This window comes from Chelonia mydas, chromosome 1 (assembly GCF_015237465.2).
Source record: "Chelonia mydas isolate rCheMyd1 chromosome 1, rCheMyd1.pri.v2, whole genome shotgun sequence".
In the NCBI taxonomy this organism is placed as follows: domain Eukaryota; kingdom Metazoa; phylum Chordata; order Testudines; family Cheloniidae; genus Chelonia; species Chelonia mydas.
The window spans coordinates 321,359,638-321,386,893 of record NC_057849.1 but is presented as its reverse complement, the minus strand read 5'-3'; the positions used below and the strand labels follow the sequence as shown (position 1 = coordinate 321,386,893).

The following is a 27,256-nucleotide window of genomic DNA, read 5'->3' as shown; positions in this document are numbered from 1 at the left end:
GAATCTAGAAGTCGCTGTTGCAGATTTTTAAGACTCAAATCTGTGTACTTTTTCAGTTGTCTTAAACACTTGTCCTCTTCACTTAAGGATTCATGATAAATGCCTTCATTAGTCAACTTCTGGACTGAAGTCTGCTTTTTCAATGGATAGCTCTCTGATCCAAATGTAGCTTCTTTTGCTGGACAAAGATCTACTACTGTTGTAACGGATGCCTGGATGGCATTATTTAATGGCCCAAGTGGTTTCAACAATAGACTTACAAGAGAGAGAACGGTAATAGTCTTCTCAGAACGTAGTAGCAAAAGTAATTCACCAGCCTCACTACTTAGATCCATCCCATCTTTGTAGATACTTTACAAAGCCAGTAATAATGGCTGGAGTAATTTTAAGATAACAGCTAAGGATTGCTCATGAGAAAGCCAGAGGGTTTTCCCAGGTTGGACTAATTTGAACTTCAGTCCATCTTCTATATTTTCCAAGATATTCAGTCTTTTTGGACTCTTGCTGAAAAAAAATATAACGAAGACATTACATTTATAGCTTTTTAAATTTCTTTTGAAGAGTCTGCAGCTCGTACTAGTGCTAGTTGGAGTAGATGGCCTGTGCAGTGTGTATAGGAGAAATTAGGGTTACACTTTTCTCTGAGCAAAGCTTGTACTCCACCATGTCTTCCAGAGAAGTTTGCAGCTCCATCAAAAGCACAAGCCGCCATCTGTTTGGGGTCCAGTTGACAAGCATTTAACTCTTCTAAGATGTGGGTTGTCACAGGTGCAGCCAATGTGTCTTCTATAACTTGAACATCTAGAAATGCATCTACTGGCCTACCACTGACATCAAGATAACATACACAGTGACTTAATACTTGATGCCCATTTGCATCGGTGCATTCATCAGCCATGTATACAAATTTTTTTGAATGTGGTGAGAGAGTTCTTCACTTTTTCAACTGTTGAGTCTTTCACTGTTGCACCACATGCTTCTAGCCAGTCAGTTGAGTTTTTTGCAGAAAGATAGTGAGCATTTGGTGGTCTTGTTTGGAACCAGTGTTCAACTTCAGGATGAACAAGTGACAATGCACTTAACATTGGCCTCCAGTTTGTAATGTGTGGTATCTCTTGCCTAAATAGAAAGTATGATGCCACAGCCATGTTTGTTTGTATGAATTGTGTTGTGTCTCCAGCATTCTTAACAGCCTCATTAACACTCACTGGTGTTGTCCTTGGTCAGTGGAGACTCAGAGTTCAGAGATGCTTTCACATGAGTTCACCTCCCAAGTGGGGAACAAGAAGGCACCTTGATCGTTCCTCCAGCTGCTCACTGTTCGCTCTGGCCACTGTTGTTCATTGTGCCACCGTTCACTCTATCCCTCTGTTGCCAGTGGCCCTGCGCTGTCACCTTTTGCTGCCACCCTGCTACTGTGACCTCTGTGAGTTGGTCTCTTGAGGTTCCACCCAGCTCTCAGTGATTTCAGCTGAGCTCTCAGTGGGGGAACCTCACTGCTAGTGCAGACTGGGCCGTCTCTTCCACAGAAACACTGTCCCACAGCAGGTCTAAGCACTTAAACCTGATTATCAGTAATTTCAGCTGTAGTGGTCACTTAACAAAACAAAAGATTCTCTATGGAGACTAATCAGCTCTGTCTTTAAACAGTGGAGAGGGGCAGGTCAAATAGTACTTGTGAGTCAGGCAGACCATCAAGCAAAACACCTGTCTCCACTCTCTCTCTTGATGCCTTCAATCAGCACAGGCTAAGTACAGTTCTACTGCCCTTTACTCAGACAATAAGAATAACAACATTTAACACCCCCCCCCCCCGCTGTATTCAAGTGATTTGTAACCCAACCCCAGCCAAAATCTATCACTTGGGCAACACAGCTGGATTTGCTGTGTTTGCAGGATACCTAGGTAGATTAGGTGTGAATGTAAATACAATCTGGTCCTGAAGTCTTCCCCCCAGCTCATCACTAGCTGTCAGGGAGAGCTCATTTAGACTTTGCTTACAAATAATAATTTGAAATTATTAGGTTGGCCAACAACACCGAAATGAATGCACTGACATTGTCATAAAAAACAACAGTTGTATAAGGAAGCTAGTCTATGTTCATACTTTTCAAATCTGTTATACTTTTTCAGATACATGTATTTTATCATACACTGTATATACTTTTAAAGTGTGTATTAATGTTTCAGTTTCAATTCAGCTTTCCAAACAATCACTAAATCGGCAACACTGCATGTAACTAGTTCACAAAACTGGGGTTGGGGAAATTCAGGGGGGGTGTAGGGAAATCCCTGAGCAGAGAGTTGGGGGGTGCACACTGTGGGAGGGAGTTTGGGTGCAGGAGGGGGCTCAGGGCTGGGGCAGGACTGTGGGAGGGGGTGTGTGCTGTGGGAGGGAGTTTGGGTGCAGGAGGGGGCTGGGGCAGGAGCTTGGGGTGTGTAAGGGGGTACAGGCTCTGGCTGGGTGGCGCTTACCTCCTAGAAGTGGCAACATGTCCGGCAGTGGCTCCTAGGCTCACGGGTGGCCAGGAGGCTCTGCGGGCTGCCTCTGCCTGCAAGCACTGCCCCTGCAGTGCCCATTGGTGGCGGTCCCCCATTCCCGGCCAATGGGAGCTGTGGAGTCAGTGCTAAGGCAGGGGCAGCGCGCAGAGGACCCCCCGGCTGTGCCTCCTCCTAGGAGCCGCTGCCGGAAGTGTTGCCGCTTCTGGGAGTGGCATGAAGCCAGGGCAGGTAGGGAGCCTGCTTTAGCCCTGCTGCAACGCCAAACTCCCAGCCAAACAGGAAGGGTTGGCAACCCTATGGGTGGCATGGCACATCCTAATTGTGCTCAAACTTCTCTGCTTGCAAGAGGTTGTTATGACTTGCTGAGGGCTTGCCTAAGTTATGTCGTTCAAGGGTGTGAAAAAACTGTCCATCTGTTCCCCCCCCCGAGCGACGTAACTTACTCGACTTAAAGCAGTGTCAACAATGCCCTGTGTCAACTAGGGGAGTGTAAATACCCTGGGCCTCATAGTCCTGAGTCCAGAAGACAGTGCTTTCTTGGGCCTGGTCCAAGATGGTGGAATGAATTTCTACAGGAATTAAGAGTCACCACAAGCCTTGGGACATTTTGTTTTGAGTGAAAGGTGCACTTCTTCGACCTTGCTTTTCCTATTTTGCCCACAGCAGAGGGTGGTGGTATTGTAGTTTTATATGTATTATTTAATGTCTTCTAGTCCCAGTCATGGTCCTGGCTGCTATAATGTTAGGTGTTTCACAAATGCAGAATAAAAAGATAGACCCTAGGCTTTTGGGAGAAGGGATTTTAAGTATAAGATAAACAATAGATGGAGGCAGATGGACAGGGGACTGCAAGGGAACATTGAGACAGTATTGGTCACTATGATAGGCACTGGTCTTAACAGACCATCAGCCTAACAGTGGTCAATTTTTTATAGTCCTCATAGCAAGTGAGAGTTTGAAGGCAGATAATTAGTTTTGCAGATGTTTATGTGCATGTATAATAAAATATTTTTAAAAAACACAGTTTCTCCTTGGAGGAAAAAAAGAGGCCCACCACATATGACAGATGTTAATCATGACAGATGTTAGTTACATTGCTCAGTGCACTTCTGAAAGATGTTCAGATAGTTTGGTGATAAGGGCCATATAAGAACATGAATAGAATAAATTTACTGTAACTCAGTTTCTTAAGCCAGTAGTTTATTAATAATCCTTCCCTAAGGAAAAAACCCTGTCTCTTGGAGAGTCTTTGTGTAGCATAGAACCCCTTTCATTTTCGATGTGGGCAACAAGCAGTGAAGGTGGGAGTCTCTTAATAAATTACTAATAGATTCATAAAAAGGGATACTATCTTGAAATGTAGTTCATTGGAAAAAAATGTAAGGAGTGTCCGTTCCTACACCTTCCCTTGATTTACCTGCCAATTTTTATGGTGTTACAAGTACATTTTCCTACTTTTAAAAGGTTTTTCTCTTTTGCCTGTTGCTGTGTGCCTAAAAGGAAACAATAAATCACTGAATACACAGAACACTGTCAACTACACAAGGTAAACTGGAACAAGATATTTCATTAATCTCTTCCATTTGTTTGTTATAAAAAGAGTAAAAATTTTCAAACTGAAGTAATTTCTTACATTGGTAGTGTTCCTTTAACTGCTTGTTCATATTATAGTTTTAAATCTGCTTTTTGATGTTGGAATGATAACTTGCTTTAGAGGTCAGATAAAGTTTTAAAAGCATATTAACGCATTTAAAACTTACTTTAATTTTTGAAGATGGTGCGGGGAGTTGGATCTTAATCTGATCAAACACTTGACTAATTTGATCAAGTTCCAGATTTCCCTGGCCACTGACAAAGCAGTAGGCCAGGAGGTGCTGCTTCCAAAGCAAAGATTTAAGATGATCAGTTCATTTGATAATTTATGGGAATTGTCTTCTTTTGTATGTCTCTAAAATGCTGTCTGTCAACAGATCGTGTGCAACATCCCACTGTATACTTTGCTAGTGATGGCATACCTGCCATTTAAAAGTGCTGGAGCCTTTTTACTACCTGTAGGGGCAAGTCATCTGTACATTTTCAAGTATTTTTATACATACCATCTAGTACAGACATAAAAACATTGAATTGGTTTTAGAAAAATGTATGGTATTGGAAATGAAAGCTGACTGACTTCTCTGGGTAGCGGACATGTTTCAGTTCTGTTGAGTGATGGGCACAATGTCCCCAGCAGAGTATATAATAGTGTCATACTTTGCATACTTAGGCCCTGGTTCTCCAAAGGCTTATGCATGTGGCTATCTTTATGCATGTGAGCAGCTGAATGGAAGACAGTATTTTCAGTTGCATTGAACTGAAATCCTTAAGCTGAAATTTCTTCTGCCCCATTCCATATGAAGGTTCATGGTAGTTGATAGTGCTGTGTGGGTGGTGGCTAACTACGGACTCTTTAACTCAGTCCTGCAGGTGACGAAAACATGGCAGCCATTAATGTTGGAAGGGAACAAGTCACTAGAGACCCAGATCGCTGTGACATCCCTTACTCTGTAGCTGAATATGTTGAAAGAGAAGTTGGAACTGACCTTAATTGTCTAAAGAAACTTGGCAAACTTATAGAGGAGCTTTCAGAAAATAAAAAGCAATTAGAGGAACAGGTAAGCATTCTGTTAGTTATTTCTCAACTCCTTGAAACATTAAAAATATACCACCAATTGCATGCATCTAATTGCATCAGCCATTTTGGTAACATTCTATACAATGTTGTCAGCTAAGCTGTCACTTTCTGATTTTCTCTTATGCTTTACTATGCACGGGAATCTGTAAAAGTGATTTGTTTAATCACTGAAAGAGGGGTCTTAGTACTTTTATGTCAGATGTATTACTCCTCCCTAAATACAGGTACTTACAGTTTCATCAGAAGTCCCCAAAAGAATTCAGAATGCCTTAAAGAATGCAGAGGATTCTAAGAAGTCCCTTAGTCAGCTCCTGGGGGAAGAAACTGTTTTATTTGATTCAATTAATAGCCACCTATTGACAGCCCAGCCATGGATGGAAGATCTTGGTGTACTGATTAGTCAAATAGAAGAGGTTGAACGACACCTTGCTTATCTAAAATGGATTTCACAAATAGAAGAGTTAAGGTAAAATAGGCCCACTTTGACTTCTAAGTATCTTTTCCCTGCAGTCTTGTTTAGGGCTTAGGTGGTAATAAATAAATTTGAGACATTTTTGGAGTTGTAAATCTATATTTTTAAATGCAAACAAGTTATAATCCTTGTTAATTCACCTACTGACTAAAAATTCGAATCTAATTTTGATATGCCATTGCTTTTGTTTGCAACTAAATTTGGTGATTACTGTGTTTTGGATATGGGGATGAAAGGGATCATAATTTACCATCTAATCTGAAGGATGCACCTCTAATAGTAGAATATTTGTCAGTGTTGAATATAAATTCTGTATCTTCGCTATCTGTTTTTAACACATAACTGTACAGAATCTAATAATACCGAAAGAAGGTGTTTGAGCAGAAAAAGATGTATTTGCATTATGTAGGTTGACATCTCTTTATTTTTATTGTTTTGGTGAGAATAAAACATTTATCTAAAAAGTTTTTAAATGAGTTGCACAACAGATTTGAAAACACTTAGTTTCTCATCAAGAGCTATTCTCTTGTTCAGTGGTGCATCCTCAACGTAGGTAGCAAGAGGCATGGACCAGAAATGTAGGTGTACCAGGTAGCAGTGCACGGCACTAACTGCAAGGTCACCTAGCTGCTGACCTGGAAAATATTTTCTATTAAAAAAACAAAACAAAAAAACAAAATTGCTTTATTCACTTTCATTATACAGTAAGACAAGTAAACAGCAATGAATTATCCTCAGTGTTGCTAAAAATTGCCTCAGTGCATTCTAGTCATGATTTTGCTTTATTTTATAGTGATAATATTCAGCAGTATCTCATGACCAACAATGTCCCAGAGGCCGCTACTACTCTGGCATCCATGGCAGAATTGGATATTAAGCTTCAGGAGTCATCTTGTTCTCATCTTCTTACTTTTGTGAGGTCTACTGTTAAATTCTGGCATAAAATTCTTAAGGACAAACTGTCAAGGTAGGAAATGCACCATAGTTCTTTCATCTTTGCATTGTACTGTTGATTCATGTTGATGTGTATATTTTCTGTTACAGTGATTTTGAGGAAATATTAACTCACCTTCATTGGCCATTTGTTGGGCCACCACAGTCTCAGGTTTTTGGTCTTGCTGCACCGGCTAATGTTCCAGAAATATACAATAATTTGGAGACTCTGTTTTCTCAGCTTCTGAAATTGCAAACATCGTATCCTTTTTGAATTAGTGTCTTATATTCACAGGGAATTTCAGGAAGAATAATGAACAAACTTGCTGGACATTTCTCACTAAGGCTGAAGTAGGTTTGTGGGTTTAGTATATCTTGTTTTATTAAAAGAAAAAAATTAACATAGAAAGTGCCCAATTAACAATACTAGAAATTGAAGTTCTTTGCCAATAGAAAAAGTGTAGCTTTGGCAGCAGCAGTGCTGTACCAACCACGATTCTAGTGCACTCACATTTGGGGAAGTGAGGAAGATAGTTTAACCTTCATGCTATTCAGTCCTTGGGCCCTCTGGCAAGATTTCCCACAGGGGTGAAAATTGTGGTGGTACATTTGCCTGTTCCCTGGAACTGGACTGAGATCAGTAATATTTTTCACATAAGCCATTGAGCTGCCCTCAGATGGTAAAAACAGCTTTTGATCTTTGCCAGTTTGGGTCACATACTGATCAGAGAAGCTCTTGTTTTGCATTACTAATCCTCTGAGTTTCTGCTTCTCTGTTTCAGTATAGTAATGACAAGTCTGTGTGTGTCTGTGGGAGGATAGGACAACCCACATCTGTCTTGGCAATCCTGAATAAAGATGATTTTTTGTAAACCAAATTGACTGACTGCTGCTATCACAAATCAGTCGTAATCCGCCTGTTAATTAAACACAGGTTTAATGTTGGAATATTCTAAATATAGAAATAGTTTTCATTGCAGGATTTTGATAATTGTATAGTATGTGTAGTGACTTCAGTAAAGAAAGGGGACTATAGAAATGGAATGTAACATTTCTTAAATGTCTCAAGTTATGATGCGAGAATTCAGTACTTCTATAACAATGATCTGCCAATAAAATATTTTACCTTTGACTCTTAAACCTTAGAGATGAATTACTAACTAAACCAAAACAACTGCCAGAGAAGTATTCTCTACCTCCATCACCACCTATTATCCTTCCAATGCAAATCATGCTGAACCCTCTTCAGAAAAGATTCAAGTATCATTTTACTGGGAATAGACAAACTAATGTTTTAAGCAAGGTATGGGGAAAGCATTTCTTGATTTACTTTTAATTGCAGTACTTAACAAAAAAACTAACCCGTTTTATATAGAAAACACATTGCTGTATAAAGTTGTGACCCAAATATTGCTCTCTGCATGGAGGACCTTGGGCTCATTGCATGTGTGTGGAGGTGAAAAAGCACTTGAAGACCCTCCACAAGTCCTGCCCCCTGCTTGGCAAAGTGCTGCACTGCAGAGATTCCCTGGCAATGGGATATTCCTCTGTTGCACTTGCCAAATCCCTTTGTTACCGGGGGCACTGAAACAGGACCTGTTGCAGCCTTGGGTAGACTCCACAGCCTGAGAAGGATGGATTCATTTCTCTTCATCCCCATGGAAAAACCTCCTTTTACCAGTCCTGGCTACTTAAGTTTGGGTGTAAAAGGGAGTGAATTTGGTCATGAGAGCATTTTTATTATTCCTATATTTACAGGTGTTAGACTCTGCATTAAAATAAGTTCTTGGTTTAAAATATAACTGACAATGACTTGGGACTATAATTAGTTTTTTGTTTTAATTAATTAATTTAAATTAAAAAACCTTACATTAAATTGTACCTGACTAATCCTCCCCTCCCCCCAAATTTGGAAACGTGTGTGTGTGTGCGCGCACATGCGCGTGCACGTTAAATGCCCTCAAAGTTTGGTGGCTTTCATCTGGGGTTAAAATACAGGTGCATTTTTATATGAATGTTTCCTTTTTCTTTTTGTTCCAATACAACTGCACCAGGGTCTGAAAAGTTGATATTTAGCATGTATATAAACTGCTTATAGTAACAATGTTTTAAGGTTAATCTGTGTGGTTGCATGTAATATTTTTGGGTAAACTGTAAATACATTTCACCTTGGCAGTAGTTCCCAGACTTTTTCACTGGTGGCCTGTGACGGGTTAGTTGCATTTTTTATTACTTCTACAGGGTTTTCATTGGAAGTGCTTTTTAAAAAAAAAAAAAAAAAAAATTTTCCCAGTAACTGGAAACTAGGAGGAGCCACCGGCCTAGCTGTTTCCAGTAGGGGAGGATACTACATAAAAGGATGATGAGGCAACTAGCCTCTCAGTCAGCTCCATTCTCAGTGGTGTGTCCTTTCCCTATCAGCCTCAAGAGGCATATGTAGTGGAGAGGGAGAGGAGTAAGTGGGTATGGTGTCAGAGCAATATGTGTAGGGAAGAGAGTAATAGAGCAAATGGAAGGGGAGATAAATGAAGAGCAAAAGTAGGCAGCTTGTTTCCTTTTTTCATAAAAGATAGAATACTTATTGCATTAAAGATAGTAAAAGTACATAAATGGTTCTCTGATGTTAATTTGCCATGTAAATTGCTTAGTTGCCATAGGGATGTTACCTGATCACAAATACAGAGAAGGTCCACGAAAATTTTTTTTTTTCTTTGAGGGCTTTTGACCTACTGGGACAGAAAAGACAATGCTTTCAATTTAAAGTACATATATGTCCTCCATTTTTCCTCCCTTCCCACCAAAAGCCAAAACCCCTACCCTGGTTTTAAGTGTTGCTGCTGTTGTAAAATAAACTACTCCTCTAAATTGCAAAATCCAATTTAAAGTTGTCATTCGTTAACTCTTTTTTCCCCTCCAAATGCTTTTTCTGGTCATGCTTTGTAGTCTTGCTACGCTTATAAATAGTTTATAAAGAGTTAACTGTTGAATAGATGTTAGAAGCATGTTACAGACGTGAGTAGAATGTGTTATGGATGGTTATAACAGTTGATTAACCATTTATTGAAACATCTAGTAACTTAACACTTTATACATTACTTTTAATATGTACCCTTAATATAAAGTTTGATAATCTTTCTGACTTGTCAGGAGTTATATCCTTTTATGTTACATATTTGTTTGCAGTGGGTACTGTAGGTGAAATCTATACTCCTGTTCATATATCAGTTGTTTTTTGGGTGGAGTTAACTTTAATGTTCTGGGTGTTTTGCCTTTTTGCACAAGCCTGAGTGGTACCTAACCCAGGTACTCATGTGGATTGGAAATCACGCAAAATTCCTCGATGATAAAATCCAGCCAATATTGGACAAGGCAGGCTCCTCAGTCAATGCAAGGGTAAGCAAATATGTTACAGTTACTCCTCACTTAACGTCATCCCGTTTTTAATGTTGTTTCGTTGCTGATCTTTTCGAGAACATGCTCATTTAAAGTTGTGCAATGCTCCCTTATAACGTTGTTTGGCAGCCGCCTGTTTTGTCCACTGCTTGCAGGAAGAGCAGCTGTTGGAGCTAGCTGGTGGGGGCTTGGAACCAGGGTGGGACAGCAGCCCCCCATCAGTTCCCCTAAGTTCCCTGTGCAGCAATTGCCAGGCAGTTCAGGTGTCCCTCTCCCCACTGCCATGTGCTGCTCCTGCCCTCTGCCTTGGAGCTGCTCCCGGAGTCTCCTGCTTGCTGTGCAGGGGTAGGGGGAAAGAGGGGTGCTGATGTCAGGGTGTCCCCCCCCGTCCCCTCCCGCTCTTGCACCCTGCTCCTGTACCCCATCTCCACAGAGCAGGGGGGGACAAAACACGACAGGACTCAGGATGAGGAGCTTGTTCGCCGCAACTGCTCTCTCAACTTGCTGATCTACTTAAAAAGGCAGTATACTTAGAGTGGGGTCAGTGTACTTTAAAGGGCAATGCGCTTGTCTGTCTGTCTCTCTCTCTCTCACTCACTCACACACCCTCTCTCTCGCACGCATGCACCACCCCCTGCACTTTGGAAAGTGGAGGGAGTGGTGTGCTCCAGTGGGATAGCGTGGATTCATCATCATGTTCAGTTTCCGCAGAGAATGTTTGCAGCCACTGCCATACATCTATTGTCTCCTTCCTCCATTTATGCTGACTTTTAGAGTGTGAGGCTACATTAACAACATGTTAACCCTTGAGGGCTCAGCCGAGTGCTAGTTCATCCTTTAGCAGCAAGGCATTCCCTGGGAAATATCCCACCCTCTTCCATTTTCTGACTCCACCACCTCAGCCAAGCTTCACAATCATCATTACTGTGTACAGTATTAAATTGTTTAAAACTTATAGTGTGTGTGTGATATATATGTCTTTTTTGTCTGGCGAAAAACATTTCCCTGGAACCTAACTTCCCCCCCCCCCCTTATTTATATTAATTTTTATGGGGAAATTGGATTAGCTTAACATAATTTTGCTTAAAGTAGCATTTTTCAGGAACATAACTACAATGTTAAGTGAGGATTTACTGTATGTGCAATTACATACAGCCAAATTCTAGCTGTGGTGTAAGTAGGCACAACTTCATTAACCTTATTGAATTTGTGATATGGCTGAAGTTAGTTCAGAAAGAGTTTTAAAACTGCATTAATATTAACAATTCTAACTTGCAGTTTCTATCTACTTTGGTGACTTTTGTTTTTTTTCTTAAAGCTTGAATTTTCCCGTGCTCTGGTAATGCTGATTTTGGAGAAGTTGGCTGCTGATATCGTTTGCCTATTGTATGACGATAATCTCTTTTGTCATCTTGTGGATGAGGTGCTTCTATTTGAAAGAGAGCTGTATGCTACTCATGGATATCTCAGCAGCGTTCCCAGTTGCATGCATATTCTGTCAGAAGAAACCTGTTTTCAAAGGTGGCTAACTGTGGAAAGAAAATGTAAGATTTAATATGATTGGTTTTGTTTAAAGAAAAATATATGAAGGCCTACCCATGTAATACTTATCTACAAATAGTTCTATTAAGTTAGGATAAGTCACATGAATAAGGGATATTAGATCAGCCCCCTAATTTTTATACAAGACTGTCCTGTTTAGTTTTAAAACAATACTTGCTAATGCTACCATAATTGATACGCTCATTGCCCCTGGACTGTGGGGATTTATTCCTCAGATAAAATTTCCATAGTCTCTGTGTATGTGCCTGGGTGAAGGTGGGCTTTTAAATTGATGGGATAAGTTAGGAAAGAAAAATATAGTAGAAAGAAAAAGAGGTTACTAATTTTTACAGAGAAGAGTGACAGGGAAAATAGAGACAGAAGTTCAGGGGAGCAAGTAAAGGACACTGTAGGGAGAAAGAGACACACCAAGATCTATTATAGGGGAAGACAAAGTGGAGTGAGTGAAAGAAGCTATAAGAAAAGCAAGAGAGATGCAGGCTTGACTGTAGAAAAGGAGTTGGGTCTCTGGGAAAATCACTGCAATACACAAAGCCTGAGTTGGCGCATATATAGTGAATAGGGAGAGATAGATGCTGTAGTCTGTATGGTAGGCAGGGATTGCCTAAATTAGAAAAGGAGATAATGACCAGAGGTGGTTTGTGCTCAGCCGTGCATCTTTTGCAAAGATAGGAGCCTAAGTCTGGGCTGCAGGGAGTCTTTTGTTTCTGCTTGAGATTCACATCCTGGAAATCTCTTCGGAGTTTGGTATCTTAGGGCGTTTTAGCAAGAAACGGGAAGGGGAAGACCACCTCCCTTATAACTGTTAGCCCAGTGATAAGGGTACTCACCCAGGATGTGGGAGACTCCTGGTTCAAGTCCTCCTTATGAGCTGTGGGATATTCTAATGAGGGGAATCTCTCAATTTCCTGTTGAAGCTGTTGTACTGTGGCTAAATATTTAAAGAGTCATGGCAAGGGGGAGTAGATCCTGGATTCCCCCACATCCTGAGCTAACCACGAGGCTGTAGCGTCAGTCATGCTCACACAGATGTGGACGCATGCACACTTTCCCCCTACTCCAATGACTCTTTAAATATTCCACAGTGCAACATATTCAATAGGAGAGACTGAAGAATTCCCCATATCAGAATATCCTATAACAGAGTGGTTAGAGCCCTCACCTGGGAATTGGCAGATCCCAGTTCAGATCTGTTCTTCCCTGCAGGTGGAGGGGGGACTTGAACTGGGGGTCTCCCAGATGAGTTCCCTAACCAGTGGGCTAAAAGTTATTTTGGAGGTCTGTCTCGCCTCCCCTGCCCCCCATTCTCTTGTTTAAACTTCTGAGGTCCCAATCCAGTAAGTATGCTCAGAAATTGCCGACCAGATTGGGCCCGTCAAGCAAGTCAGACCAGAGAACACCTCTTTTCCCCTGGTTTATGAATTGCTCTAAGGCTAATGTGGGAGATTAGCAGCAACATACATGCTCAGAAGCAGAACTTTTACTGAAAAACATAGGCGCCCAGTGAGTTTAGGTGCGTGCAGAGTTTCAGTGAGAGTTTTGTAGGTCCCATTGGTCCCAAAACTGGGACTTAGGCACCTAACTCCTTTTGTGCGTTCAGGCCATAGGAAATAAGGCTGATTGAATAGTGTTCAGTGAATATATTATTTGACTTCAAGAGTATTAGTCAAGTATCTGTTATTGCAAAAAGAGTATTTGTACAACTTTAGCTGTATAAAGAGCTATTATATTATTTGACAAACAGGTGAAATTCATTGGCAGATATATTTGTGTAGTAGGCTACATTTAAAAAAATAGTTGAGTGAAAATGTAAAATGCAGTACCTAAAGGTTTTTTCCATTAAATTGCAGAGGTTTGGCTTTGGAGTACATGACAGCACAATGTTTTTCAGCTTGTTTTGTAGATTAATATGACTATAAATATAATCCTCAGGGTAATAGATGTTGGTAAAATTTCAAGCAGTGATGGTGATAAGTGTCTAAGTGTTGTATTGTAAAGAATAAGAACAGCTGAAATAGGCCATGAATTTTCTGACCCTTTTTTGGGTAAAGGAAAATGCAGCTGTACAGGGTTGATAAGCACTTTAAAAATTATGATTAGTGATGATTTTCAATAAGCTAATTTTATGTTCCTCTAAAATCTTAATTGAAGCAATTGATGTTTTAATTTTCAAATTTAAAAACTGTATTTTTCGTCAATGTTACTTTTTATTAAATCTTATATTTTAGGATTCTTAAGTTTTTTATTTAAAAATGATAGTTTATTAGAAGAAATCTTAAATATGTAAACTCCAAAGCAAGTTAATATATGAATATTAAATTATTAAACATTTTTGTGTGCCTGTCAGTTGCTCTTCAAAAGATGGACTCTATACTTTCATCTGAAGCTGCCTGGGTATCGCAATATAAAGATATCACTGATGTAGATGAAATGAAGGTCCCAGACTGTGCTGAAACTTTTACGACTCTGTTACAGGTTATCACAGGTAATTATTATAAAATTTGAGACACTTCTTAAGATGAATTCTCCTAAATAATTCAAGAACTATAATTCAATACATTAATCTACATTAAATGTCAGTGGTTGTGGAGTCATCAAAGGAGTAAGAAGTAGAAATGTTGTTTGGTTTGCATTTTAACAAATAAATGGAATTCTTGTTCCTTTTTCCTTTGAACTTTAATGAATAATTCTAGTGATTATGATCAAACTTTTATATTTGTACTAATTTCTACAGTGATACACCTGATGATTACCATTAGAAATTTGTTTAAGTTTGAAAGAAGATCAATTGAATTCATATTTTTTGTTTATTTGTAAAAATGAAATAAAACAAGTCCTGTTATCAATTTTGAGGAATTCAGCCCAGGGAATGATTGAGTGACCAAAAATGAATTCCTGAAAAGGTAGATAGTAACTAACTTTAACCTTTCTACATGGTGAGTAAGAGCAGATGAACATCAAGGTGATTTTATTTGAGTACTGAATGTGTATTCTGTCACATCTTGTGGGAAGATATCTGAGATCCACCTAGTGTTACCAGGCTGTTTTTCAAGTTTCCTTCCAGGAAAAAAATTTAAAATTAAATGCTATAGTGAAATCAGTAAAGCAACCATTTATTTAGGCCCTAGTTCTGCAGAGATTTACATATGTGCTTAACTTTAAGTAGTCAATGGGACGACTTTGAGGGTGTAAAATTAAGCATGCATGTAAGTCTTTGCAGGAGTGAGGCAACCACAATACTTACCTTTTTAAAAAGTTCCTGTTTTTATTTACTCTGGAAAATTAAAATTTTTACAATTGTCTCTCCAGACAGATATAAGAATCTTCCTACAGCGTCTAGAAAACTACAGTTCTTGGAGTTACAAAAAGACTTAGTTGATGACTTCAGAATACGGTTAACTCAAGTTATGAAGGAAGAGACTAGAGCTTCTTTAGCCTTCCGTTATTGTGCCATTCTTAATGCTGTTAACTACATAGGAACAGTATTAGCAGACTGGGCTGACAATGTTGTGAGTAATTACTGTTTTACATAAATAAATAAACTAACTCTGTTATGTGGTGCTCAACTAAAACCACTTCATTCATTTCAGTATCTTAAGATGCAGAATTAATCATGAGTGCTGAAAAAACAGAACCAGATGTAAATTCTAATTCAGTAAAAGATGTTTAAAGATAAATTACTTCTTATAATTTAAACAGTGCTTAAATACTGCTGTTTTTGTGCACTGTATCCAAACATCTAAAGCAAATTAGTTTCCTGTAAACTAGCACTGCACCTTGGCCATTCTGCAACATCTTGTTACATGGGAGATCACCTATGGATCCTATTCTTCTTAACCCTTACATGAGTAGTCTGGTAGAAGTCAATGAGACTGCTCATTTGTAAGATCTGTAGGAGTGGGCACTTTCTCAGGAAGCAGGGTGAATCTAGTAGGGGAAGGATTATTTCACCCATTATGTTTAGAGCTATATTTCACTCTTACAGCCAACAGTCCTCCTACTACTACTTGTAGCCTACCACCTCCAGAATGCTCCATTATCTGTAAAAAGAAAGCACCATTGTGTCACACTAACCTTAGCTAATTTTCTTGCCTCAGTCAGCCCAGGAAGCAAGACTCCCAGACTATTCTATACTCAGCAAACTAAAACGTACCCAAAACCTATAGTCAAGACGCTAAATTTCCAGGTCAACCTATCTCTCTGGTTAATGACCCATTCCCTCTAAATATATGAGGATTCTAATTTTCAGGATTTATTTCTGCTGAAGCATGTTAGCTTGATTTTTTTTTCTTGCTCTTAAGTACTGCATCTTTACCTAATGCTATAAGGTATTACTTTTCAGCACACATCTATGCACTATAGTTGATAGTGAGTTGCTGATCCTTCATGTAAAATTGAGAAGCCAGACGCATCTGACAGCCAGGTCTGTGTGGATTTGGAGCAGCCATGAGAGTACACTTTTGTTTTACCTACCTACAAACCCTGATTCTATATTGGGGTCTGCTAGTGGAGACCTGTGTGGAGCCCTGTTAACCTCAGTGGGGCTCTCCACGGCCTCAGAGGTTTGTGGTAGTGTGTCCTAATTCAGAATGCAGCCTGTTTCTGTATATTTAAGTATGCAACTTCATTAATGAATACCTGTTAAAATAAATTAACTAAAAAACTGGAAATGTGAAATTCAGTGCTTAATATGTTAGATGTAACATATCTGTCTGCTATTACTATCATACGAACACTTCCATTTAATTTTCTTTCTTTATAAAATTTAAATCAGAAATTTCTTTTTTTTTTTTAGTTAAGGAAACATTTATTAAAATTTAAATGCTATCCAGGTCTTAACTTGTAGTTTTTCTTAGTAGGTTAAAAATAGTATGTCTGTCAGACTTTGCAGAAATCAGAAAATTGAGATTTTGGGGTAAAATTTTCAAAGCACCTAAGTCTCGTTTTCAAAAGTGACTCAGGTAGTTAGAAGCCCAAAATTCCATTGAACTTCTGAAAATGGAATTTAGGACCCTATATCACTTAGGCCAGAAGAAAATTTGACCCTTCAGCTTGTTTTTTAAATTATTTTTTAGTACTATTGTGAAGTCAGATGGAATACAACAGCTTTCTGTTTCCATCACTGGGGTTAAAACACCATACTTCTATACTCATTTGGGGACAATAGAGTACCAGATTTTTTTTTATAATCTCATCTTTTTGAAAACAAATTGCTAGTTTATAAAAGCCTTAGGGAAACATATTATCAGCTGAAGCTATGTATATTAAAGTACAAATAAAAAGTTACCATGGTAGAAATGTTTTTGCTCTAGTATTTATATATAAATCTGTTTGTTTCTGTAGTTCTTCTTGGAGCTTCAGCAGGCTGCGCTGGAGATTTGTGCAGATAGTAATGCTCTCAGTAAGCTACAGCTAGGACAGCTAGCTTGTATGGAAAGCTCTGTCTTTGATGACATGATTAACCTTCTAGAACGCCTAAAACATGATATGTTGACCCGCCAAGTAGACCATGTCTTCAGGGAGGTCAAAGATGCTGCAAAGCTGTATAAAAAAGAGAGGTGAGTCTTTGTGTTAATGTCTTCTGTTAATTTGTTATACAATTTTAAGACTTTTGGCAAAAAACTATGTAATGTAAAAATCTAGTTCTATGAATGAAATGAGATAGATGTAGTAAATTGTTTGGAAAGTGTTATCTGTGGCATTTCTTCACAATTCCTTAAAAAAATATTTTTTTTAACTAGATTGTACTTTTCTAAAGCACAGTCCTGCAAATAGTGGAGGCACGCTGCAGCAGGACTCCCAGAAGAAATTCTTATCTGACAATAATTGTTTCTTTGGGAATATTAAGGAGCAAGTGTGATAGGGCTTTAAGGGCTACCTCCATTTTCAATAAGTCCTAATGTAACTATGAATACTTGCTTCTGAATAAAATTGGTAGGCTGCTTTCTAAAATAAAAGTTCTTTTGTGATTTGTTTCTACACATTTGGAGTCTCCCCCCCGGATTTCAGGTGTCCCATCTTACATTCTTGTTACTAAAATATAGGCTTGATATTATTAGAATGATACTTGGTGTAGAGTATTAATCCATAATGCAGACTGATCTTTTTTTGGATATTTGAGAAAGGGGAGGGGTAGCCAAACCCTAAGAAAATTAAAAGTGGATGAGATTGTGGCCTTTTGAAAAAGATGAGCTTCATTGCTACTGCCTTCCTGGGAATAACTTTAGTGTAACATGGTGGTGTACATCTGTTTCTTCAGGTGGTTATCTTTGCCATCCCAGGCAGAGCAGGCAGTGATGTCCTTATCCAGTACAGCTTGCCCATTGTTGTTGACATTAAGAGATCGTTTGCTGCAGTTGGAACAGCAGCTTTGTTACTCGCTGTTTAAAATCTTCTGGCAGATGCTTGCAGAGAAAGTGGATATGTTCATCTATCAAGAGGTAAGCATCTGCAGTTGTGATATGTGCTGTGACAATGAAAGTGCAATTGACTGACCTAAATTAACTTAGTGCATCTGTTTGCATACATATGTAGGTAATTCTGGCTAATCACTTCAATGAAGGAGGAGCAGTACAACTTCAGTTTGATATGACTAGGAATCTTTTCCCTTTATTTTCCCACTATTGCAAAAGGCCAGAAAATTATTTCAAACAGTAAGTAAGCCAATTTCTAAAGTATTAGTATTTCAGAACCAAGTATCCAACTGATCATACCAAGTTCTTACATTGTATGTAAATCAGCATCTTTCATAGTTGCAGCTTGGATTAATTGGGTGAGAAATCTGTTAAAATTATAGTGTTGGAAGTGGAGAGAATCTGTACCACTATATCAGGTATGATCCTGCAGTTCATACTTAAGCAAAGCTCCCATTGGCTTTGTGGTTTGTTCTTTTAGGTTAGCAGTGGATTGTTTGTTACACACAGTCTGGCACTTGCACATTTAGGGTAAATTGGATGGTAAAGCATGTAAACAGCACAAGAAGCCATAGCAAGACAAACCACCAAGAAACAAGGACTTGGGGTGCAGTAATGTGATTCCGACTAAGGCTAATTGCTCTACAAAGTCAAATAGGATTTCAGCCTAAATAAAGAGTGCAGGAGTGGGTTCAGAAATGTTTAAGGATGAAGGTGATACATTGGTACTACAATAATACTTAAATGGAAGATGCTATATTTGTTGAGGCTTTTGAAATATTTCTCAAACATTAAGCTTCACACTCCTTTCATGTGTATTATCCCCATTTATAATGGGAAAGTGTAGGCACAGAAATGTATAGTTACAGGGCATCTTCTTGCTTTTTGATGACTTTTGATAGGGAATGTGTTACCTATATATCATACTGTGTTCTTATTTAAGTATACTGAATAAGAAGGTAGTTCATCTTGCTTAACTTTTTACCAATATTAAAATGTAAAAAAGTATTGGCTTTTATTACTTTACTCCATGGGGAAACTAAAGTTAAAAAACAAATGCAGGGCCCTGGGTAACTGGAAGCAGTATATGTCAGAAATGGTGGTTATACTCACATTTGTCTCACTGAAAACAAGAAGGACATTAAGGTGGATGTCTGCTATATATCTTGAAAGCTGTGGCTGCATTATCTTCTCAGTTTAGGTTTTGTCTTTCCGCTATTCAGAAAGGGGAGGTTATTCTTAGTATTTTATTAATGGGATGATCAAAAAAACCACAGACTGAATATACTGTGTCCTGACATGAGGTTGAAATGGGCACTCCTCTTCAGGCAGTAAAGTGTGTGTATTTTTTCCTCTTATAGCATAAAAGAAGCCTGCATTATCTTGAATCTAAATGTTGGCTCTGCCCTCCTTTTGAAAGATGCACTACATTCAGCCTCAGAAAATGGAACCATCTTGGATCCAAACCAGCCCTCTGCCACAGCAGTGTTAAATGAACTTGGAGTTTACAAATTAGCTCAACAGGATGTTGAGATTCTACTTAATTTGAGAACAAACTGGCCTAATATAGGAAAATAAGTAAAGATCTTCAAGGAAAATGGTTAAAAGTAAAATATCTGTTCTAGGTTATTTATCTGAATAAAAGTGAAGTCAAGCTATTGCATTAGTATACTTTTATTGTATATTCTTTAACAAACAAAACAAAAAAAACCCCACAAACAGACCACTAGTACATCTTTGTAAAATGCTGACTTGATCTAGCTTTATGCCTTAATCTTTTTATAATTCTGATTATATGTTGTACATAGCCATTTTAAAACAGTTGCAATACTGAACTGGTTTCTAACCTAGTATAGTTTAGTCAAATCTGTTTTAATCACTTTTCTCTAACTTGGCCTGTTTTGTAACTACCCCCAACCTAGAAACACAGCAGGCTCAGACCTAGATTGGAGAATGTATTCCTTGTTGAATAGCAAGTGATCTGTTTAGTTGATGATGGCTGTAAGGCGATAATGGTTATGCTGAGGAAACTTTAATGGTTTAGAGTAATATGGAGTAAACTCTGGGTATATATGCTACTGCATTCAGTGGTAAACATTCATTCAAATTGGTGCAGTCTCATTTTGGTATATGGACAGTTATGTACATAAATTCTCATACATGGGCATTACATACGTAAATGTGTGTGCAGGGGGTGTGGAATGAGGTGAAAGCATGTGTCCATGTTCTATCTTCTTTGATCATGCTAACTTTTAAAACTAAGTCCTGTTATGGAAACTTCAGAATTGTCTCTTCCTTGAATGTCCAAATCCTTTGTCCTCTTTAAAATGTTCTGAACAGGCCTTGCATAAATTGTGACTAGTAAATTTGTTTAAAAATGCCATCACAACTTGTTCAGTTATTGAAATATTATTTATTTCAAATTGCTTATGTTTGGAAATAATGGTTTTGTTGGAATTTGGGTATCTTCTCCAGGTTGTTCAAAACTATTTTTCCCCCAAGAGTCTTAAAGAAATATCTGGCTTTAAAATAAACTTTCAGTGCCATAATGGCTGCTGTTTATTGCATACTAGAACAACATTTTGTACAGAAATAGTTTTATATTTGAACCAACACGTGTCAAAGCATTGCCTTGAGCTACTCTGAATAAGTCATTTTTATCACTGTATGGCCCCAAAACATTCTTACTAGGGAAGATGTTGATAGACAGCATCTTTTTAATGTTACGCTGTTTTGAATGTGTTGTTTTTTTTTTTGGTAAAGGAAGTCCTCAAAAGACGTTCCTCAGGTGTAATGAGTAGTTTCTGATTATTTAAACTATCACCATATAATTCATCTTTTTACATACTATGCTCATGCTACTCAGTTTATATTTGGATAAGTGAAACACTATCAGTTGCCAAAAGGCAATTAAAATAAAAACAAACTCAAAGATAAGACTTTAAAAAAAAATTATTTTTAGCAGACAGCTGCTTAAGATTGATATATTGCCCAGCTCTCCTGCAACAACTTCTTCCTATAGACAAAAAGAAATCTAGTTAGATGTTCTGTAAACAATTTGTTCATTACACAAGGTTTCAGTATAGAATTTTCTTTCGTACAAAGTGTTCTTATCCCTTCCCAAACCACCATAGTTATTTTCCATCATATGTGGGAAGTAAAGATGGACTTGTGTACTATACTTAGTTACCCAGTTCTCATTTAAAAATAACAACCACCTACTTTTCCAATTCTGTACCCCTCCTCCCAAATAAACACAAACATGCCAAACTGAAGTTGAAGATACTCATGTAAAATTAATTATTACATTTGAGGAGTTTTTTGGTTTGCTCTCCCCTTCCCAAATGTGTGCCTGGGATATAGGGAACTTGTACAGGCTCAAAACAGGCATTAGGCTCCTACAAAATTGTACAGGCTGCCTTGCTTGCCAGTCCACCCCTATGGCTTCTCCTGATCCTGGCTGTAAACTGGACTCCAGCTCTGGCCTCTAATTTCCTGCTGCCTACATCTACAGACTGCACTGTATCTCCACAAAGCCAAGTTATTTGAGTAAGAGAGCAAGAGGGCACTACAGGCAGGTTCTATAGGACAGAGATGGGGAAACAAAATGCTAGTCATCTGCATGCAGCAAAATGTCAAATTCTATGCAGAACTGCTCAATTCTTTGGTCTCTTTGGAAAAATGCCAATTTGCATAGCCTTGATAACAAGACTCCACAGGGTTTTGAGATGAATAGGGGAAATTAATTCCTCTAATTGTATCAGGTGATAAGCAGGCAGGTGGCACTACATTGGTTATGCTTAGTTCATGTTTTCAAGGTTCTCTCTGTGCTCATAATTTAAATGCTGAGATTCTGGAGCAAAACTCCAGAATCTCAGCGTCCAACTCCACAGCCAGTGAATTTGCTGCATTGAATACACAGAACCCTGATTAAAATGTTGGTCCAAACCACACAAATTTTATTGGCTCAGTTGCTGGTGTAGTGGTTGTTCTAATCTTAATAAAAAAATAAAATGACTGGGCTGTCTATAAAATACAGTAGTAGTTTTAACTCTATAATACTGAGGCTTTATGTACATGTATTGACTGAGTATACCACCCCCTACAGTTAATTAGAACTGAAAGGTTTATCACTGCAAACACAGATGCTCCTGTGTATAGGAGGAGATTACCAGCACTACTCTGAATCCCCAGAATATCCATCCAAGCTGCAGATATTTTTTCTGATCAATTCCCTGCAGTATTGATTTCTGATATTTGGGATATTTTCCCAAATGACAATGTCATCTGGTAAAAAATTTTAATGCAAGTGTCATTTCCACATATGGCTTTCAAGGAGACTGCTTTCAGAGATGACAAGAAAATCACTGCTGTGCAGTCGGTGCAAATACTCTTTAGAGCAGGGGTGGGGAAACTTTTTGGCCCAAGGGCCACATCTGGGTATGGAAATTGTATGGCGACCATAATTCTCATGAAATTGGCGGTTGGGGTGCAGGAGGGGGTGAGGGCTCCGACTGGGGGTGTGGTCTCTGGGTTGGGGCCAGAAATGAGTTCAGGGTGCGGGAGGGAGCTTCGGTCTGGGGCAGGAGGCTGGGGATGAGGGGTTGGGGGTGCAGGAAGGTGCTCCAGGCTGGGACCAAGGGTTTGGAGGGCGGGAGGGGATCAGGGCTGGGTCAGGGGGTTGGGGTGCAGGCTCCGGGTGGCGCTTACCTCAAACAGCTCCCAGAAGCAGCAGCATGTCCCCACTATGAGGAGGTGTGGCCAGGCGGCTGTGCGCGCTGCCCTGTCCGCAGGCGCCGCACCTGCAGCTCCCATTGGCCACGGTTCCCAGCCAATGGGAGCTGCGGGGGCAGCATGCAGTGCCCTTTCACTGTCCCTATGCATAGGAGCCAGAAGGGGGACATGCCACTGCTTCTGGGAGCTGCATGGAGTGGGGTAAGCCCCCAACCCTGCTTCCTGGCAGGAGCTCCAGAGACCAATTAAAACATCTGGAGGGGCGGATGCAGCCCCCGGGCCATAGTTTGCCCACCCCTGCTTTAGAGAGAACAGTGGCACCAATAGCAAAATATCTGACCTACTTGTAGAAGTATGATCACTTTCAGAACTGTGAGCTTTTTTGCTAGTGCTCCCCATGGTACTCCATAAATTAGAACATATTTTTAAACTTTTCCTCAGTCTATCACTACTCGTTTATTATGATCCACCTCACAAGGAAAACTAAATGTAATCCAATCGCTTCTAGTTTAAATTTGACTTTATAGTGACATTTTTATTTTTTAACATAATTAAAGGGTATGAACATAAGGTGACAAGTGCCTGATATTCAAACTGAAGTCGAGCAGCTGTGACTATTGAGTACTTTGTAGATTTAAGACCTGGTTCTAAAAATATCATTATGCTTTTTAATACTACTTTTTTAAACAGCTTAATACAAGAATTCATGCAATTACACTTAGCTACAAATCTTTATCTCCCCCACATAAAGCCAAAGGGTAAAAAAAGTCACTTTACTTACACTTCTTTCTTGAATATTTCCAATGTGATAGTTGCATCTTCTTCATAAGGCAAATCTTGAGTACTTAACCCCAAGGTTTTGAGAGCTATAAAGGTTTTTAAAAGAGAGAATCCTTTTAAACCTTGCAATGCAAACCCACAGAAGTCTAATTTTACATCCAAAATGGACTTACTACTTTTTTCTGAGTCTCAAAGATCTAGCTGGTAAACAAAATATAACTTTTTAATGTTGCCAGCTCTAGTGTAGATTATTCTTAGACCTTATTGGTCAAATATTGTGTACAAGAGGGGGGAAGGGGTGGTGGGAGGTGTCTCTCTTGTTTTGCAATAAGTAAATCATTTTTCTATCAATGCTAAATTCTGACAGGTTGAGAAATTTCTTTAATGAAACTATCTCACATTCTTTTGAGCAACAACCTTGCATTTTATAGCCTAAATATTCTGCACTGTATTAAAGTTCTCATCTGTAAATAAATAAAAAATCATGTTAATTAAAAAATGCTAAGCAAGGAAGACACACCTCCTTTGTACTGCACTAAAGTTATATAGCCTTGACTTGCAGTGTCCAGCATTTCAAACATGGCATCCAAATTTGATTCATCCACAAGATAAGGATATTCTGCATCAGTTAGTTTTGCAAGCTTCACTCTTTCCAGTGCATGTATCAAAAACTCTCTTGGTCTTTCTGTAAAAGAATAAAGTTAACAAATCTTGTTGATACTATACATTTTTTTTAAACTAGGTTTACTAATTCTTACCATTAAATGCAAAAACAGTGCACTACAGTACAGTAGGATTTGTTTTTATCTATACTGCACTAGCAGTGTAACTTCACTGAATATACACTAGTGTAAAAATAAATGTAATCTAGTTACCAGTTAATTCTTCAATCCTATAATTAATGTAAAATATTACATTTCTGACAATCTCAAGGAAATACAAGTTATGGCAAAACCATTGTTCTGTGTGCACCATCATGCAAATTAAAATCTCATATCAGATTGAATGCTAACAAAAGAATAGGAAGGGGCTGCTGTACCATTAAAGGTTATCTTCCATTTGGATGCTGTGTTTAAAAAGTGCTATCTCTCCAGGTTATAATTTAAGATGCCGTAGCAGTTAATGAAATGGGTGAGGAACAAATAGGTGTTCATATACTATACTGCTGAATGCTCTAGATTAATTATCTATAAATAAACCAACTGCTGGTTGTCAACCAATGTTCCACCTCTCAGTAAAACAGATTCTAATATCCAAGGCTCACGTGAGCAACTGTTGTGTGTACGTTAGCGGCCACATTTGATTAAAGGCCCTGAATTTAATGCATTACATTGTAAAATACTTTGACACCAGTGAAGTCCATGGCAAAAAACTCCCACTGATTTCAGTGGGGCCGAAATTTCACCATTTGAGTATAAAAAGGTGTGAAATCAAATTCTATTTAGTATGTAAAGTAATGTAACAGTGGCTATAGGCTATATTAACCATATCTTTCTAGTTCTAGAGCTGTTTGTATTTTGTATACACAATAGCAACTAACTTAAATAGAAAAAAACTGAAATTTTGAAATATCAGTCACTTCACCCTGAAGCTTGCTTTCGGTTACTTTATAAACATATGCTGACTGTCCCCTAGAGCCTTGCAAAGGGGCAGTGGGGCAAACTGCTAGCTTATAACCAAGGCCTTATGTACGCTTTATGGCACATTAAATCGAAGTTATATGACAAAACCCTCAGAATTATTTAGCAGCGCTGCACTGAATTCTACAGCAAAGTGAATGATTTTATAAGCACTTAACCTTCAGTTTTAATGAAGTAATTCTAAAAACGAATTGAAATGTGAAAATGTATCACTACTGTCTATAATAAAATTTGAAGCATAGCAGATTCCTGCAGAATTTAAGCACTCCAGAGGCATGACGGTCTTTGGAAAAATTACAACATACATATAAAAAGCTCTTCTATCAATGAAGTGATTTTTTTAATTGCCCATTAATGAGTCTTGTTAAATTTACAGCTAAGGTACTGGTATTTTACAGTCATAGGAAGTAAGGCAATTAAAAAAATCATTTGCAATATTTTAATAGAAGTTGTGTGGAACCGTAAATCTGCTAAGGGTATGGCTATACTTCACACCACTTGTGGCAGCATGTAGATCATATGGAGCTACATGCCACAAGAAAAAGCAAGCTGCATCCACACTGCAGTGTGTAGCTGCATGCAGCAGTGAAAGGTTTGTGCAGAGGGGAGACAATGGTACTTGGACTTTTAGACAGGTTTGAAGCAACTGTATAAATAATAATCAGCCTTTAGGTTGAAGAAGGGAATCTATGGTTAATTAATGTCTGGTGATATCCTGCATCAACAATTGATAAACACCCAATACTCTGCATGCAGTGTCAGTGCAGTCAAATAACGGTACAACACCTCGCTGCCCACATGCAAATAGCTGTCCTAGCCCGGGCTAGTCATTTTGATATTATTTTCATTATAGTACTGGCTCGGGGCCCTACCCAAGGGCCCAACAGGGGTAGGTGCTGTACAAATGAATAATACAAAGCCATTGTGCTGAGCGAGCTTACAATCTATGTTTAGGACAAGCTGCAGAGATGCATTAAAGAAGGTGGGGAAAGAAGCGATGCGGTAATATTAGAGCACATTTTCACACCCGTAGCAGGCTCTTCAGCTCGAGCAGAGCTGGCAGCGTCGGGCAGGCCTCACAGGCGAGGGGAACGCGCGCGCCTCCACGGGGGCTCTTCCCAGCTGCACGGGATGAGCCCGAGAGGCACGTTCTCCCACCTCACGCCTCGGCTGTCCTGGCGGCCCATAAATCAGGGTTTGGCATGACCCAGCGCACGGGGGGAGGGGGGACACACCACAGATTTTTGTTTCCCTTCAGCCAATCCCGCGCCCCACAGCCTGCGCTTGGGGAGGGGAGCGTTTCTGCCGCGCGGCAGCCGGCTGTGAATGGTTATAGCCGGCCCGGGTCTGAGCCCAGTCACGCATTCCCGACGGACGCGGCTCCCCGCTGGCAGCCCTGCACCGGGAGCAGCGGCCGGGGGCGGCGGCATGGAGCCCCGGCCGGTCTCCTGCCAGTGGCTCAGCGCTCCGCCAGCCTCCCGGTGACCCGCCGGAGCCCCCTGGGCCGAAGCCCGGCCGGGGTGGTGCCGCGCCTCCAGCGGGGCGCGCGTACCGGGCCGGTGGTAGAGCAGCAGCGCGCTCAGGTTGTGCAGCAGCTCCGGGATCTTGTAGCGCTCCAGGTACTCGCGGCCCTGCTGCTCGCCCGTCGCCGCCATCCCGCGTTGCTAGGAGACCGGGCACGCGGCCACACCTCCACCACGTGACCCGCCCGCGCCCGGGCCGTGGCTCGCAGACGAGTGCAGGCCCCGCCCCCGCGATGCGGGGACCCTAAGCCGGGACCAAACGCAGCCTGGCGCCGCTGCCGGGAGGGAGGTGGCTGCACGCGAGCTGGGCAGGGCCCGCCACCGCCTGTTGCTGCTGCGGCGCGGACGGGGACAGGGCTGAGGCGGGCCCTGCAGTGCGAGAGGCTGTGAGCTGTGGGGCTTTGCTGCTGAGGGTGCGCCGAGCATGCTCAGTAACAGCTGCTGAAGCCCCTGCCCTTCACCCCGCCCTTACTTGGCACCCGGTGCTGCGAACTGTGCTTTACAGGGGCTAAAACGGGCAAAGCGGAGCGGGAGGGGCAGGAGGCGGAAATGGACGGAGAACAGTTTCTCACACTACACCGGACAGGAGCGCCTTCCCCTCCTCCCGCCGGTGTCAGCGGGGACCACCGCAA

At 40.1% G+C, this 27,256-nt stretch overlaps 2 protein-coding genes across 8 annotated transcripts in view; one reads left to right on the top strand and one right to left on the bottom strand.

The window, feature by feature from the left end:
• The window catches only part of RINT1 (RAD50 interactor 1), a 21,313-nt gene extending 1,674 nt beyond the window's left edge, over positions 1 to 19,639 (top strand). For 2 of the 7 annotated variants that reach the window (XM_007064655.4, XM_037889162.2), the window contains exons 2-15: positions 3,967 to 4,048; positions 4,958 to 5,153; positions 5,398 to 5,639; positions 6,439 to 6,612; positions 6,690 to 6,839; positions 7,725 to 7,881; positions 9,861 to 9,971; positions 11,290 to 11,515; positions 13,882 to 14,019; positions 14,844 to 15,043; positions 16,878 to 17,092; positions 17,794 to 17,974; positions 18,069 to 18,187; positions 19,309 to 19,639. In XM_007064655.4, the coding sequence (XP_007064717.3) occupies positions 3,967 to 4,048; positions 4,958 to 5,153; positions 5,398 to 5,639; positions 6,439 to 6,612; positions 6,690 to 6,839; positions 7,725 to 7,881; positions 9,861 to 9,971; positions 11,290 to 11,515; positions 13,882 to 14,019; positions 14,844 to 15,043; positions 16,878 to 17,092; positions 17,794 to 17,974; positions 18,069 to 18,187; positions 19,309 to 19,525 (2,408 nt within the window). In that variant the 3' untranslated portion in view covers positions 19,526 to 19,639. Of the gene's footprint in view, positions 1 to 3,966; positions 4,049 to 4,957; positions 5,154 to 5,397; positions 5,640 to 6,438; positions 6,613 to 6,689; positions 6,840 to 7,724; positions 7,882 to 9,860; positions 9,972 to 11,289; positions 11,516 to 13,881; positions 14,020 to 14,843; positions 15,044 to 16,877; positions 17,093 to 17,793; positions 17,975 to 18,043; positions 18,188 to 19,308 lie in introns of all 7 variants that reach the window. The other 5 variants (XM_037889164.2, XM_043551761.1, XM_027827047.3 and 2 more) reach the window with 3 other exon arrangements.
• EFCAB10 (EF-hand calcium binding domain 10) lies at positions 19,609 to 27,256 on the bottom strand. Its single transcript, XM_037889165.2, has 4 exons — positions 26,654 to 27,256; positions 23,982 to 24,146; positions 23,463 to 23,547; positions 19,609 to 20,963 (listed from the first exon to the last, which is right to left on the bottom strand). The coding sequence occupies exons 1-4, from the start codon at positions 26,754 to 26,756 to the stop codon at positions 20,921 to 20,923; spliced, it is 396 nt and encodes a 131-aa protein (XP_037745093.1). The 5' UTR covers positions 26,757 to 27,256; the 3' UTR covers positions 19,609 to 20,920.

What these genes read in the sequence shown, in the direction of transcription:
- EFCAB10 (XM_037889165.2), bottom strand. Translation starts at nt 26,756, where the DNA reads ATGGCGGCGACGGGCGAGCAGCAGGGCCGCGAGTACCTGGAGCGCTAC. An exon ending in GCTGCTCTACCACCGGCCCG is followed by an intron (nt 24,147 to 26,653) that starts GTACGCGCGCCC and finishes ATTCTTTTACAG; the next exon opens with AAAGACCAAGAGAGTTTTTG. An exon ending in TTTAGTGCAGTACAAAGGAG is followed by an intron (nt 23,548 to 23,981) that starts GTGTGTCTTCCT and finishes AAACCTTTATAG; the next exon opens with CTCTCAAAACCTTGGGGTTA.